Source organism: Sphaeramia orbicularis, chromosome 14 (assembly GCF_902148855.1).
Source record: "Sphaeramia orbicularis chromosome 14, fSphaOr1.1, whole genome shotgun sequence".
In the NCBI taxonomy this organism is placed as follows: Eukaryota; Metazoa; Chordata; class Actinopteri; order Kurtiformes; family Apogonidae; genus Sphaeramia; species Sphaeramia orbicularis.
In genome coordinates, this window is record NC_043970.1 from 35021022 (window position 1) to 35035761 (window position 14740).

The window sequence follows — 14740 nt, forward strand, 5'->3', positions numbered from 1 at the left end:
CAAACTCTGGAAGAAGCCTGTTCATTTTTCATATGCTGGTCTGTTCAGCTCAGATGCTGTGTTTGTGCTTCTCCTGGATCTGAGAACATAATCAGAAAAAAAAATTAGGTTAAGTTATAGCAGTTCATACTACAGTTTTTCTAAGTTTTGGTCCTAGAAAGGCATCAAATAAAATACTCAACTTATATATTACGCAACAGATGGTTAATGAGACACATTAAAAAGAAAATAAAGGTTGAGTCCAAAGTGGATCGTTCATTTTATTTCTGACATTCAATTTTTGTAACATAACCAAGGCAATGCCAGGCATTAAGTCCAAAACCATGGAGCGTTAAACAGAATACAGGATTCAGAGTAAGGTTTTACAGAGAACCTCCTCATTTTTTTGCATGAAAAAAATTAATCTGACAATGAAAAAAAAAAGTTAATAGAAACAAAAATGTCAGGGAGTCTCAGTGAGAGGAGCCCTAGACATGATCAGGTTTTTGAGGTAAAACACAGCGGTGAACGAATGTCAGAGGCAACGGTATTACACAACAGTGTCAGTCACTTCTTCTCAAAGATGCATTCAGGACATAAGTATGCAGGCAGACGGGCTTGGTGCCAGCTGTGGATCCCATTACCATGCTGTAAAATCCTGCTAAGGTTCATGAAGAACTGAGTGGAGTTTCCACTCGGCTCAGTGGGACTGAACAGATGCATGAGGCTGATTAAAACTCAGCATCAGGCTTCTTTCTAATCATTTATATTCAGGTTTTTCATCTGTGACAGTAAGAAACAACTTAGCACAAGTAATATTTTAACATTACTATAGGTAACAGGACTTTGAGGAAAGTTTGTGTATTTTTTATAGTTAGTGACCATCTGAGGATAACTGGATGAATACACTTACAGATGATGCTGTGATTTACCACTGAACTTACTGACAGTTAAAAGTAGTAATATGAAATGTTCTAAAGAGTCCAAAGCAGGGCTCATGCATTTAGTTGGCACAATAGCTTAAGGACACACTGCCTTTAACTGCCGTGATGTTCATCCACCAGCTGAAATCTCCGATATGCACAGCAACATATTTGATCTTTGGCAATATAATAAATACTTGGCTTTAACATCATGAATATCCACGGCTGTGTTCAGATGCATGAATTACAATGTGAAATATCAAGTGATCTGAAGAATAAGTGCAACAGCTGCATTTTTTTAGTGTAATCTCACAACATCTGGAATCAAACTGGCCACTTATTATTAAGCATTACTGCAATGCAGATTTGGAAAGAAAACACACTTGATTGCTAGAGTTGCCACTGACAGTCATCACCTCATGGAGCATTTGTTAGCATCTGACTATGCTGCTGATCTTTCTGCAGCATGACAAGTGCTCCACAGAGAAAGAAAATAAGGTTTCTGTTTCAGCTGCTCCGGTTTAACCTGGGGTGGAATGGAGCTGATAATAAAATAAGAAAGTCATTCAGTAATACGTCCTTATAGTCACCTCTTAGAGAAACGTGTGCAAAATACATTGAACTCTACAATTCATCTCTTAAAAAAATAAACACAAACAGTTAAACAGCACCGGGCAGGTTTGATCCTACATTTGACATGTATTCATTCTCACACCTGCGGCCGGTGCTTTTCAATGTCAAGAGTAAAGTCATTCATAGTAATGAGACCTTTAGTAATAGTAGTAGTAGTAAATAATACTGTTCAGGGTTAACTGGTGCATCTCCTGTCGCTCTGTGCCATGCTGATCCCACTCCTAACAGTAGAGGGCACCGGAGTGATCACACCAGCTTGAGGACACGTCATAGCGAGCGGAGAAGCGGTAACACTGGCTGGTCTTACAGATCGCAGAACTCTGTTTCCCAAAAGCTTCTCAGCTCAAAAGGTACCTTTGTCCACAAACATGTAAAGTAACAAAGAACATGTAACCGCCAAGAAGCTTTGGAGAAATCAGGCCCCAATCTTATTTATATATGAACACTCCTCTGGATTAATATATTTGTCATACAGAGCAACATTTATATACTGTACATTACACACAAAAAGATTGGGCTGTTTCCTCCTACACAAACACATCAGAGGGTATTTGGTTGCCGACAGCCACAGAACAGCTTTGGAGCGTTGCTAGTATAAATGACATTAGTGCAAATGCAACCCAAAAAAATACAAATAAATGGTAAAAATGGCAGAAAAAACGTTGCAAGGTTAGAGCACATTAGGGACTAAACGAATAGATGCTATGGGTACAGTGGCAGCGTGCAAGCTCTACATACAAGCGTGCATCAAGACTTAGCATTACCAAGATTTTAAGTCTCTCGATCAAACAGACTCTTTAAAACACACATTTCTTTACATTCCTGCACGATTCGCAGGAGTGGGATGAGTGTGTGTCTCCGATCGCATGTGGAGAAAAAGAAGCCTTCCTATCAAACGGCTCAATTTGCTGGTAGTAACTTTTGATTTGTGTAAAGTGACAGGGGTGATTGAGCAGCAAAAGGGCACAGATGGTCTTGGTAAAGTATGGGGTGTGTTGATGTGATTTGTTGAAAAGGCGCCTGCTCTCACATTTGACATCAGTCTTTAGAATCTAAAAATCACAGGGTTCGTGAAATGTTTAGTGAGAGCTGGCTCAAACAATAAAACGCCTTTTGTTCTGCTCAGGATGCGTACCATAAATGAGGTAAAAGCCAATGACAGAAAAGTTTGGGCTCTTTTCTGTTCCACTCACGTTCTCATTAAATTGAAAGATGAAATACAAACAGTTCTACGTTAACTCTATCTCCTCCTCCTTTGCAATCTGTCTGCACCGTGTGCTGTCCAATAAAACAATAATGCTCTAAAAAGTATTGTAAAAATAATTTTTCGTCTTTAACAGTACTAAAGTTTGGCGATGAGAACTGTTTTGTTGGGACCAGCCAAACAAGTTGTATTCAGATATTAGAGCAGTACAATAGAGAGTTTGCCACATATAATGAACCAGGTCGATTCCATGTGAAATCACTAAACACTTGACTCGACCCCATCTTGCATCCTACGCTTAGCACCAGGCTTCAGATCAATCATGTGGCAACATCAAAGAATAATAACCAACCACAGTTCAGTGATACACAAGACTACTGTCACTGAAAACCAAAAATATGTGTTGACAAATCAGTCAGACTTTATGAAATGTTAAATGTTTGTAACTACTTAAATTGCAACCATTGGTTACTGATAGTCTCATAAGGGTGTCCTAAGCGATTCCATACCAATCATGGCACATACAGAGAAAACCCAAACACTATAAAATGCACAGCAGTGAGAGAAAAGCTGCACAAACCAAGGCAGGATGGGAAAAGCCACCACTGAAATGCCTGGGATTGAAATGAGAAAGAGTCTGAAGCGTTATTTCAAAATGTCACTATACAACTAGAAAACAATAAAAAAAAAAAGCATCATGATTCGAGTTCCTTTCAGGACTTCACATTTCTTGGACAAGATGTCGAACTAAAAAGTTGATGTGAGATTACTGCTTTCCCAATATTTTGTTTTTTGTTTTTTTTTAAATCAAATACCTGGATTTTGTACCGTAGGTGGTTGTAGAGTGAGTGCAGAACACAAAATAAACAAACAAACAAAAAAGTGTGAAAAGTGATGCCCACCTTAGTTAAATTACTGCTGGCATTAAAGTAATTCTTCAAACACATTTAGATAAACTCTACCAAGTTTTTGCCAAAGGAAGGCAAATGTGTCCAGATGGATTCTTTAACTGAGTGAAGAATATGTACTTAAGAGATTTAATTTATGTCTAAAAATAGATTTTGAGATAAATTTCAAACAGCCTATGTCTGATAGACCATTTAGACTGTATTCATGTATGTATATGCATGGATGTTCACTGTGTTATGATGGGGCTCAATGGCTGCATGGGACAGGACGCTGCTCATCCTCAGAAGAGGAACTGGGTGAATCTGACTGCTGGGACAAACTGACAGATGGGTGCTGGCTGTTCAGTGGGGAACCTGTGTTTACTTCAGGGGTGGGCTCAGGGTGAGCACAGGTCTCCACTTGAGACTGAAGCTGTGAGGATGACTGATGAACGACAGGGGGAGACACAGGGTGGGGGACACATGAAGAAGAGGTGTTCATGTCCTGTGTGTCAGAGGAAGGGAATGAAGATAGAGGTTCAAGTGATGACTGGGGCTCAGTCGAGAGGGGAGATGGAGATGAAGATGATGATGAAATCTTGAAAACTTTTCTTGAGTCACAGGGCAAACTGGATGATGAGGAGGGGGAGGAACTTTCCTCAGCCTCCTTATCTCCCTCCTGTTCTGCTGTTGCCTCTGTTGTTCCATCACCTGGACAGGTACGGTCTTTTTCTTTCATGCCACCTGCTGCTTCTTCCTGGCCTGCAGGACTTTGATTTGCTGGAGGAGTATCTTGGTTGGGGACATTGGAGGCTGGTGACTGGCTCTTGAGTTGTGAATGACAGAGAGGACATGTCTCCTGAACATAAAGCCACTTCTTCAAACAACCAGCGTGGAAGAAGTGACTGCATGGAGTGATCACAGCGCTGTTCATGTCCTAGAAGGATTAATCACCAAAAAAACAACAGTTTTGAAACCTAAAAAAATTCTCCTTTAGGCTTATTTCAAGTGTGTGTTATGTCAGCAATGGTTTATTTTAATAATTTGAACATGAAAAACCTTACCATAAGTGATAAACACAAACACATACCTGGTAGCAGATAGCACAGATGTCGTTGTACTGTTCCAGCTGTGTGCTGCTAGCTGTGGGGAGGCTTTTGATCTTGTTTACAGCATCTCTCCTGAGCAGAAAGCTCTGCCAGCCCAGCTGGGCTCTGAGCCAGACGTTATAATATGAGTGCACCAGGATGATGGTGCTACCCATCACACTCCACTCCCCAAACACAGTCTCTGATACGCCATAGCACACCACACACACTGCAACCTGGCAGAGTAGGAAATCACAGAGTTCAGGATGTAGTCAGTTACCAACTGAGATGTGTGAGAGTGTGTGTGTTCTGAGACTCACCAGGAACTCTAACAATCTGTAAGTGCCATTGACACAGTAAATAACTTCGTCCATGTTCTCAACTGGAGCTTTACGAAACTCCTCCACCATGAAGAGGACATAAATCAGCAGAGTGCCAAGGACCTGCATGACAAAATATGTTCGGCTTCAGACTTCCTTTCTCACAGCCCAGAGCTTCAGATGGCAACAAATATTTAATAACAAATGTTATTTTTTTGTATAAGCTGAAATGTGTGCATGCCTGTGTGTGAGAAGCAGTAGCATTAGGGCATGAATAATGCTCATCCCTTTTCATTTTTATTAGCATACATCATTAAGTCACAGTGGATGTAATCCTCCAACTCCTCTCACAAAGCCAGGTTAAGCTCATTTCCTGAAAAAACTCCATGATCAGTTTTTCTGCAGGTTTCAAAAGCATAAATTTTAGTCTTTTCAAAGCCATTATGAATGCAACTTAAGGCATATTTAATGTTGTGTCACGCTGGTGCCAGACTTAGCTGATGCAGAATAATATCAGGGGGTGGCAGACATTTGTTGCTGAGGTTTTACAGAAGATTTATTGTTTTATGACTTTCTCTGCAACTCTAATCTCTTTATACTCAATGTGTTATTATTCAAATCACATTTCAAATGTATTTTTTGACACTTGACCAAGACCCAACTCTAAATACTTTTTGACTTCATAGTATTTACTTTTTAAGAGTTAAAAGTAAGATTATTGTACATTAGATTAGACCTGCAGAAACCCTGTAGGTGGATGTTAAACCTTTTATAGTCATTCTATATATGCCCGTGTGATACCTGCAGTGACGTGAGGATGGAAGAGGAGATGATGATTAGGAGCCAGAAGTCCATGTGGAAGAACTGGCAGATCATATAAGCCATATAGGCTGGAAAGATCAGCAGGAATAGACACAGAGACACAGCTCGGAAGTGCTTCCAAAGACTCCTAAAGGATAGAGAACAGGAAACGATTTCTAGAAACTAAATAAGACAAACAAACAGTTGTGCTGATATGGTTTTCTCTCTCACTTGTCTCTGGATGCACCCAGAGCCAGGACTATGGGGTCCGCTATTTCCAGCATGGATTGCAGGATGGAAGCGACTACAATGAATAGTATAATGGAGAGAAGGAAGGCTCGGTGGATGACCTGCAGCTCGATGAGCCCCGTTTGAACAGCAAGGATCAAAAGGGTAATTCCCTCTGTCATGCCCCTACACAGAAAGAAAGCACATATTTAACATGAATACAGGTAGAGACACAAACTACAAGGTGGGGCTTTATTGAATTTCATCGCTCTTCCATTCATAGTAAAAACAAAACACACTGACTGACCGGTGCATGGTGTTGTCGTTCATAAAAGCCCTGTATCCTTGCAGGTAGAACTTGCAGAGTGTAAGAACTCCCAAAGCGATGAAAGAGACAGTGAAAACCAGACCAAGCAGGGAATATGGTGTACTACAACATTCTGCAATACTGAGGAGAAAGGAAAGAAGATAAAGAAGTTACATAGACCAAAAGGACAAAAAACTACTTATCAGACTTCTCGTTCTGCTTTATAGGTGGTATTTTGATTAGGTACTATTGTGACAACACTGTTATGACAGGAAGTAATTGCTTTTATCCTACCCTTTCGTTTAACTCTACTGTCACTGAACACTATACTGCTTTCTGTGGTAAAGTATTCACAGGAAAGGTGATAGTAAGAAAACTGAACAACATGATTACTCCCTTATAATATATAAACACAATGCCTGAATGGGAAAATTCAAGCAAGATCTGTGTAAATATTATACAAAGATCTGGTGTCTAGAGAATTATGAGGGATTCACTGCCTAAGCCTTCGCAGTCCATGATACTTAATAATAGTTATTGAAGAATTAAAGCTTAAGTGCGCAATTTTTTTGGCATCATTGGACAAAAAAAACCCAGTCATCCTCCAGCATTATATGATTCACATGGTCTCAGAGGAAACTCTATGGTCAGGCAGAAGCAAATCTTTCCTAGTAACATGGGGTTTTGACCACTGAGGTGTTTTCAGGAAGACAGTTAAATACATGTTTGAGTGTGATTATATATTGCTGCTAATATTCCCTCAGACACAGTGGTTTATCATAGAAGTTTATAAAAAATAAGTTATTTTCCATAACAGTGTTAAACATCATATTTATGTTTCCTTTTTATATCTTTTTATTTTGTCAGAGACAGAACATTCTGAGTTTATTTCTGTCTGTGTCCTGAACATCTGCCTAGCATAACCATCAGGTCTCAACGTTCTCTTTACTTATTTTGGTCGTTGTCAACAAATCTTACGACAACTTCCGGGAAAATTCTAAATCATAATTAGGCTACAAAGGTGGTACCATTTTTTAGTAATTTGTCATGTTCAGCAATAACAAGACACTTCAAGTACCTGGTAAGAAACAGGAAAAGAAGCCTCTCCCGTGAGGTAGGCTGGTCTCTAGTGCTGAAGTAGGAGTAGATCTGCAGAGCGAATAACAGGAGCCAGAAACACATGAAGAGAACTGGAAGGACCAGCTGGTTCCACAGAGACATGCCCAAAGCGAGCAGTCCATACACTTCCACCACCTGGGGGCAGAAAGCAAATCATGTAGAGATACAGAAGAGGACAGATGAAGGTACCCAGTATATGACCATTCACATGACCAAATCCAAACCTGTAAAAAAAAAAAAAAAAAAGAAGAGTTATGTAGATTACCTGAGCCAGCTCGCGGTAGGCGGTCTTGGCAAGATTGTATGGTACCAGTAAATTAGAAGCCAGGAAGTAAATGACCTCCAGGCCTGTGAAGATCATGGAGAACTTGTTGATGAAGACAATGGTCTCCAGTGGAACCAGACACAGCCTGGCCACCAGAGGAAGGAGGTGAGCAGAGAAAAGCCAAATCCTCTTGGTCTGCATCACACAGGAACACAGCGTACACACCACCAACTGACCTGAAAGACCAAGCACAAACATATGCACACACAAGTGCCAACACTGTATAAAAATAAGATTTTGGAAAAAAACTTTAGCTGATTTGTGTTTGTTTTTATTATGTTTGCAATTTATATTGCAAGGTGACTTTTCACATTAAAGGTGCGGGACACTTTCGAGACCAATTTTTTATCAAATCTGTAAAACCTCAGTCATAGCCTAAGTATCACGAATCTGTAAGTCTTTCTGTGATTACTCACCTGAATCTCTTGCATTGTGGGAAACGGAGGCTTGTGCTGCCGTTGCAGGGAGTTTCGCAGTGCGAGCCTCCATTTCCCACAATGCACGTCGTGACAAAAAATTCTGAAGATGCCACAGCTACCTCCCAGCTCTAAATGTAAACACATGGTTTTGTTTATGGTGGATGGCACTTCAAAACTATTCACTGTAATGCAAGAGATTCAGGTGAGTAATCACAGAAAGACTTACAGATTCGTAATACTTAGGCTATGACTGAGGTTTTACAAATTTGCTGAAAAATTGGACACAAAAGTCTCCCCCATCTTTAAGTAGATTTACTCGGTATAGTAGTATATCTTTGTCACTGTCACATGCTATTTTCACTTTTGCAGACTTTCACTGTGCAGTGAAATCAGCACTCCTGTGCTATTTGTAGCACAATAGTCAACCTCTTTATGTTGAAGTAAGATGGCCAATAGAGTCTATAGTTCCTGTAGAGCTAGAAACATGTAGAACCAACACATAATTTGTTCAAATTAAAATGTATGTGCTACAGTTTACGTTCCATAATAATTTCCTTTCACTAAACTGTAGTAATGGTAGTTGGTATCATTACAATCCATGCAAAAAGTTGCAATATTAGATATAGATACTGATCCTGCTACATCCCTCTATAGAAAGACCAGTATAAAAGCAGGAAACTGATGGGGGTGCTGTATCATACACGAGGAATATAGGTGGCCACACAGACTTGAGCCCTAAAAGCTTAAGAAAAGTATCTGAGCTCACTTTATTGCAATATTTCCAGTTAGTGTTATCATATTTTGTATTTATGCTAGAATAGTGTATTATCCATTTATCATCATGCATACACATGTATATTCATGCATTCAAAAGTAATATTATACCTATGAGTGCTGTGGTGAATCTGTTCATGGAGAGAGGTTCCAGATAGACAGGTCCTTCATAGCCAGAATCCAGTTCACTGCGGACATAATCCCTGACAGAGAAAGGTCAAATTGCTCAGTTTACAGGCAAAACTATTGTGACTTGCTGTATAGACTGAGCTACATTTCAACCAGAAGACTTCTATCCCCAATTAGCATACTGAAAACTGACACTAGTTACTGATATATTCTTTTGTAAAAGCCTTGAAAAAGATATGAAATATTAGAAGTCTAATCAGTCAAATCACCTGTGTGGGTGTGCTTGGCTTTCTAGTCTGCCAAGGATTTTGAAATAACAGTATGAGCACCAGCTCAAACATCAAGAGTAGCAGTGAGATATGGATCGAGAACCAGTTCCAAACTGTCAAACTTGCTGGAATTCAATGCCTCCGAGCTTATCAAATCCTTTGATTTGTGCTGGCATGCTTTTTCAATTACGCACTGCAAAACTCAAGAGACTCAAACTCTATATGTTCTAAATTAAACAGGGGTTCAGCAGTTAGACTTTTCCACACCTGAGCCACATATTTAGTTTTTCCCTCCACTGTTTCAACACAATTTTTAACCTCAAAGATAATAAAACTGTTGAACTTTCACTAGCCACCTTTCCATAAAGTGTCAGCAACCAAACGTATGTATACATCTATATCTATATCTATCTATACATATACTACATTCCACATGATTGTTATAAACAGAGTATAAGAAGTTCAGCATTCTGGTACCGTTTTCGATCTACACTGGCTAGCGATGATTTTTCGTGATGAAACAGAGGAATAATTGGTACACCTCATCAGTCCACACATGTTACCATTATTAACAGTGTTTCAGTACTTTATGGAGATGTAAGAATACTGAGGGTGTTCTTTCTCAAAAAAGGCAAAAGCCATGAAATGAGTGCAAAATCCTTTTTGCTAAATTAAGAGCATTAAATGTTACTATAACACACTGACTGAAAATGGGCACCACTAACACAGGGCTGCGATTAATTAATGAAATTGCAGTTTTGATCATAACATGCACATTTATATTAGTGCAAAATGCTGCAATTTAAAAGTCCAGACATATGTAGATTTACAGTGAACTAATTGCAAAAAAGGGAAAAAATAAACTAAGTCTCTGTTCTGAGTTGACCATTTGTATTTTGTGTTATGCAAGTTCAAGTTTGAAAGGATTTTTTAGGTTGAAAATATACAAAATTCCAAAATGAGTAATCACAGCATGTGCCTTGATAAGAAAGTACGTCAACCCAAACTGAAATCACAATAAACACCACATGACATTTCCACCAAATCTTGCAGCAATAATCTAAATGTATGTGTATTTATACCTCGAGACTTGGTGACCAGCAAACAGGAGCAGGGCTGTCAGGACATACAGATACAGTTTAACAAGGTGCTGGCGAGGCAGAGTCAGGAGCACCAAACTCAGAATGTAACCTGCAAGGCAGCCACACAGATGGACACAAACACGACACAATTAGCAACATTACTGAAAAAATGCAACATAACAGCATCTCTAACAATGTTTTCATTCAATGAAGTATTTAATACTTTAACTTATTGAATTTTATTTAATTGTATGGAGCCATTTTAGAAGTACCAGTTAATAAAGCACTCAATGTAGCACACAAGTTAATAATACACAAAGTCAACTTAACAAAAACAAACTAAACAATGAAAAAGGCTCCCTATAAACATAGAAATAACTACTGTACTTTTACTGTCCCTGTTCCCATTTCTGCCTGTCCTCTCATTGTGTTCATCAGCACATACCAAGCCTATTGGCTCATTAACCAACTGCAGCCAAGTCTGACAGCGCACGCACACACACACACACACACAGCTAGAACGCACAGATCATGCATTGATGAAAATGTTATTTTGGGATGATCACTATTATTCTTCCTGATGCATGTCAAAATAATTTCTCAGAGCTATCCAGCCTAGCCTACCACCAGCATTTTGAATATTGTACACAATTTAATTATTTTTTCCAAATGCTGCTAGGAAAGATCAAATCATGACACAGTTGGAAATGACGTACTGAAACAGCAGAGGAACAAGAGAAACTTTAACTGATAAGTCAGTCAAACAGTTGAAACAAAACACCCACACAAGTAACAGATAACACTGATATACCAACGGTCAGTGTTTGTGTACTAAAACGTGTTTGTGTGTTTGTTGTGGATGAGCATACACTGACCTACGTAGTGCAGGTAGAGTGCCAGGTATTTGTACTGGAACAGGGGGTTGTTGGAGAGGCTGGAGCGCTGGATCTTCTGGAAGAAAGAGCTGACATCCCAACGATACAGGACATCAAGCAGCATGATGCTGGGAACACGAAGACCCACATTGAGCACCGCCTCTACACGGTCCTTCAGTGCCATGGCCTCAGCTTAACTTCTGACGGGCAGGCAGAACTGACCACTAAGACGGGATGTTAACAGTGGGTTCACTGCATAAAAAGAAAGACAAAGCACAGTGCTACAGATCAAAATGTTGCATTGGAAAATGCAGGTGAAATGCGACAAAACGGAGACAGACAGAGGAAGTGTATACAACATTCAAAACATAATTCAATTGAATTGGCAGAAAATATTCCAAATAGTATCCCAGAACCACTTTGCCTATGATCAGTGATCCCCCTCCCCCACTAGGCCACCCAACAGATTCATATTTTAAGCAAGCTCAGAGCAAATCAGAATGAAGACACCAATTCACGAAATGTGTAACAAAACAGTAATAAAAAGAACTTTCTGAAACATTGTGGGACAAAGAATTTCTTCTAAAATAACTGCTACCAGTGTCACAAAGCTATTAAAATGTTTAGAAAAGTTAATACTCTTGTAAATGCATGCATAAAATATGCATCTCAACACTTTATTAATTTACCTTTATGTATGAAATGCATTACACGAGGTTAGAAAAAGGTTGCCTGGCTTTTAAGTCAAGAGGAGACATTTAAGATAGCTCTGAAGCCTAAGTTACTGTGCAAAAAATATGTGCCACAATACACTTGCCAGATCTGAGGTTCTTCACACATAGTTTACTATGAAGACTGGTTTGACAAGATGACAATAAGCAGTGTTCATCAGTGTTTTTGTTTTCAGCCTTTGTGGGGTGGCAGCATCATCCTACTCTACTGCAAGATACTAATGTTTCAGTTGACTGGTCTCACTCACTCTCAGGAAACACAATCCATCACAAACAGCATGTCTGGCACAGTAGATAACTACTGCAATTCAACTGGAACACCACATTGGTAAGTGTTTTTACACAGAAAAAAGAATAAATACACATAAGCTTATTAACACAAAAGGTGGCCACTAAAGAGAGGCTTCATTCACACAACTATCATTTCCATAGTCAAATTAGTTGCTGGTCAATGTAGACTTGAATACATACAAATCAACATCCATTTGCCTTCCCACAACAACTGACTGCACCAGTAAAGACTGCAAAAAAAAAAACTGTGCAGTACATTACACTGCAACACTCTCAGGTTTTTCAAGGCAGGTGCAGCGTAACTTCAGTTTGACAAATTAAGCTCACTTGCACTTATATGTTGTACTTATTGTACTTGCGCTTATATCTGCTTATTCAGTTTTTTCTCTTGTAAGCCATATTAAATGCAAACATTGCCATCATAGCTTCCCATTGTGCACAAACCAGACATATATATTTAAAGTGAAAGTCTGTCTTTAACCAATTTGCATCACATTTTGCAAACTTCCCTTACACTCATTATTATTAGCCTTGCTAATAGATTTGTAACATTACCCAAACAATGAAATCAAATACTAAGGGCTTTGCCTTGCCCATACAGATGATGGACCAAGTAACTGGAGCTTAAATCTCATGATGTTGATAGCTCACTATCAAGTTTGTTCATATACTCAACAGCAGAATTTCTGCAACACAACCAAATTCTACATAAAAAGCATATCATATATTAAAAATAAATCAGCCAAAAAATAAGCAGATTCAAATTTGATGCAAAACACGCCTCATATGATCACTTCTCATCCCCTTAAACTAGATGAACAATTTGTTTGCTTTTGGGTAGGTAATACCACTGCAGGTCAACACTGTCCGCTGGAAACCTCATTTGTCTTTCTGTTAGCTGATTAAGGACTTCCAAAAAAATCAATAATTGTGCACAAGGCTCTCGACCCTTGGTAATGAAGCAGTAAATGTAATGTAAAAAAGGAGCAATTTTTATTCTGTGTTGACTTTTACTAACTACACTAACCAACAGCTCAAGCTGCTATTGCGGAAATTCTTTGCTCATAACCCTGCAATTTAATTACTGAAAAAGCTGTTTCAAAAGGGCTTCATGGAAAAACTCACCGGAGATAATAATTTCCAAACAATAAACTACTATTACTATCCATATCAAAAGAACAAAGTTTGAGCATCACTTCATGCTTTTGATTTGGATCTTAAAATTTCCACTTTCTCCCCTGTTGAAATGCTGGGGAAGTTAGCAAAGGCGTTTAAAATTTTATCCATTAATTCTCCTGCAGACCGGGGCAGCATCCTGTTACCTTACATAACTGAATTCACCATCCCTGGCCAAAGACAGATCACTTCGCAGAATCCGAGCTTATATAACGCCGCAGTCAATTTACCACTGTGATTTAATCTTCTGTAATCCATTTAACCAAACATACAGGGTATGGTTTGATGAGATTTATCCTAAAAGAGTGCATTTGTGCCATTGTTTATTTGAGTGAATCATTTCCACTATACGTTTAAGGATGAGTGAGTGTTGCATCGATTGAGGCACGCCATGAACTCTAGTAACCTCTCCGTCTCGACTGTAGCAAAAAAAATCTATTCCTTCGCTACGATGCAGAACACCGCAACACTTTGCTAACTACTCCGACCAAAAACACAGAATATAGGGTAGTCAGAAGCAAATGGTCAGCTTTGACAATTTCTGACGTAATCTGCAAAGTTATTAAAGCGTTTAGGGACACAAATAGCTGTAGTGGCGTACGTGCTGTGTACATACGATGAGCTGCATCGAGCAGACAGCAGGCACAGTGCCAATAATTCAAGCTAACGTTAGCTCCGCTGTCAGTTAGCTTCACCAAACTACTGAGCTGACATCAACACAACGGGTAGGCAGCAACATAAACGAAGTAACTGCCTTGTTCCGACACGTTTACTTCATAAAACAGGTCTCGTATATCTCATCATAAAAGCAGAAGGATTAATCTGCAAATACAAGAAAGCACCGGTCCCTCCTAACCACTAAGTCCATCTTTAGCCTAGCTAGCAAGCAGACTAGTAGACATTCTGAGCTAACCATGGCGCCCAGCCAAGACTAGTGAGAAAAAAGAGCACTTACATTTGAAGGACGATGTTCGCGATGTGTAATACAGTTTTGGGGTGTTTTTCAGGTCGGATATCAACCATTTTAACTCGGCACCGCCCGAGTTAACGGTCCTCTAAAAGGAAGCGACTCGTACTCAAAGGATGTGGCCCATCCGCTCATCTCACCTAGCAGCCATTACCCCGACCAATGAGGAGGATGTTCTGGGCATGCGCAATATGCCTGTCCCATTAAATCTTT

The 14740-nt window shown here is 39.4% G+C and overlaps 1 protein-coding gene across 1 annotated transcript; it reads right to left on the minus strand.

Annotated features, from left to right (window-relative positions):
- Nucleotides 1–235: 235 nt before the first annotated feature.
- LOC115432773 (RING finger protein 145) lies at nt 236–14682 on the minus strand. Its single transcript, XM_030153773.1, has 12 exons — nt 14516–14682; nt 11363–11614; nt 10488–10596; nt 9119–9210; nt 7755–7990; nt 7449–7624; nt 6371–6511; nt 6067–6249; nt 5836–5983; nt 5035–5157; nt 4717–4950; nt 236–4563 (listed from the first exon to the last, which is right to left on the minus strand). Exons 2-12 carry the CDS (start codon nt 11544–11546, stop codon nt 3895–3897), a joined length of 2295 nt encoding a protein of 764 aa, XP_030009633.1. The 5' UTR covers nt 11547–11614; nt 14516–14682; the 3' UTR covers nt 236–3894.
- Nucleotides 14683–14740: the final 58 nt, after the last annotated feature.

What these genes read in the sequence shown, in the direction of transcription:
- LOC115432773 (XM_030153773.1), bottom strand. Translation starts at nt 11,546, where the DNA reads ATGGCACTGAAGGACCGTGTAGAGGCGGTGCTCAATGTGGGTCTTCGT. An exon ending in AACGACAACACCATGCACCG is followed by an intron (nt 6,250 to 6,370) that starts GTCAGTCAGTGT and finishes CTTTCTGTGTAG; the next exon opens with GGGCATGACAGAGGGAATTA. An exon ending in CCATCCTCACGTCACTGCAG is followed by an intron (nt 5,158 to 5,835) that starts GTATCACACGGG and finishes TTTGTCATGCAG; the next exon opens with GTCCTTGGCACTCTGCTGAT.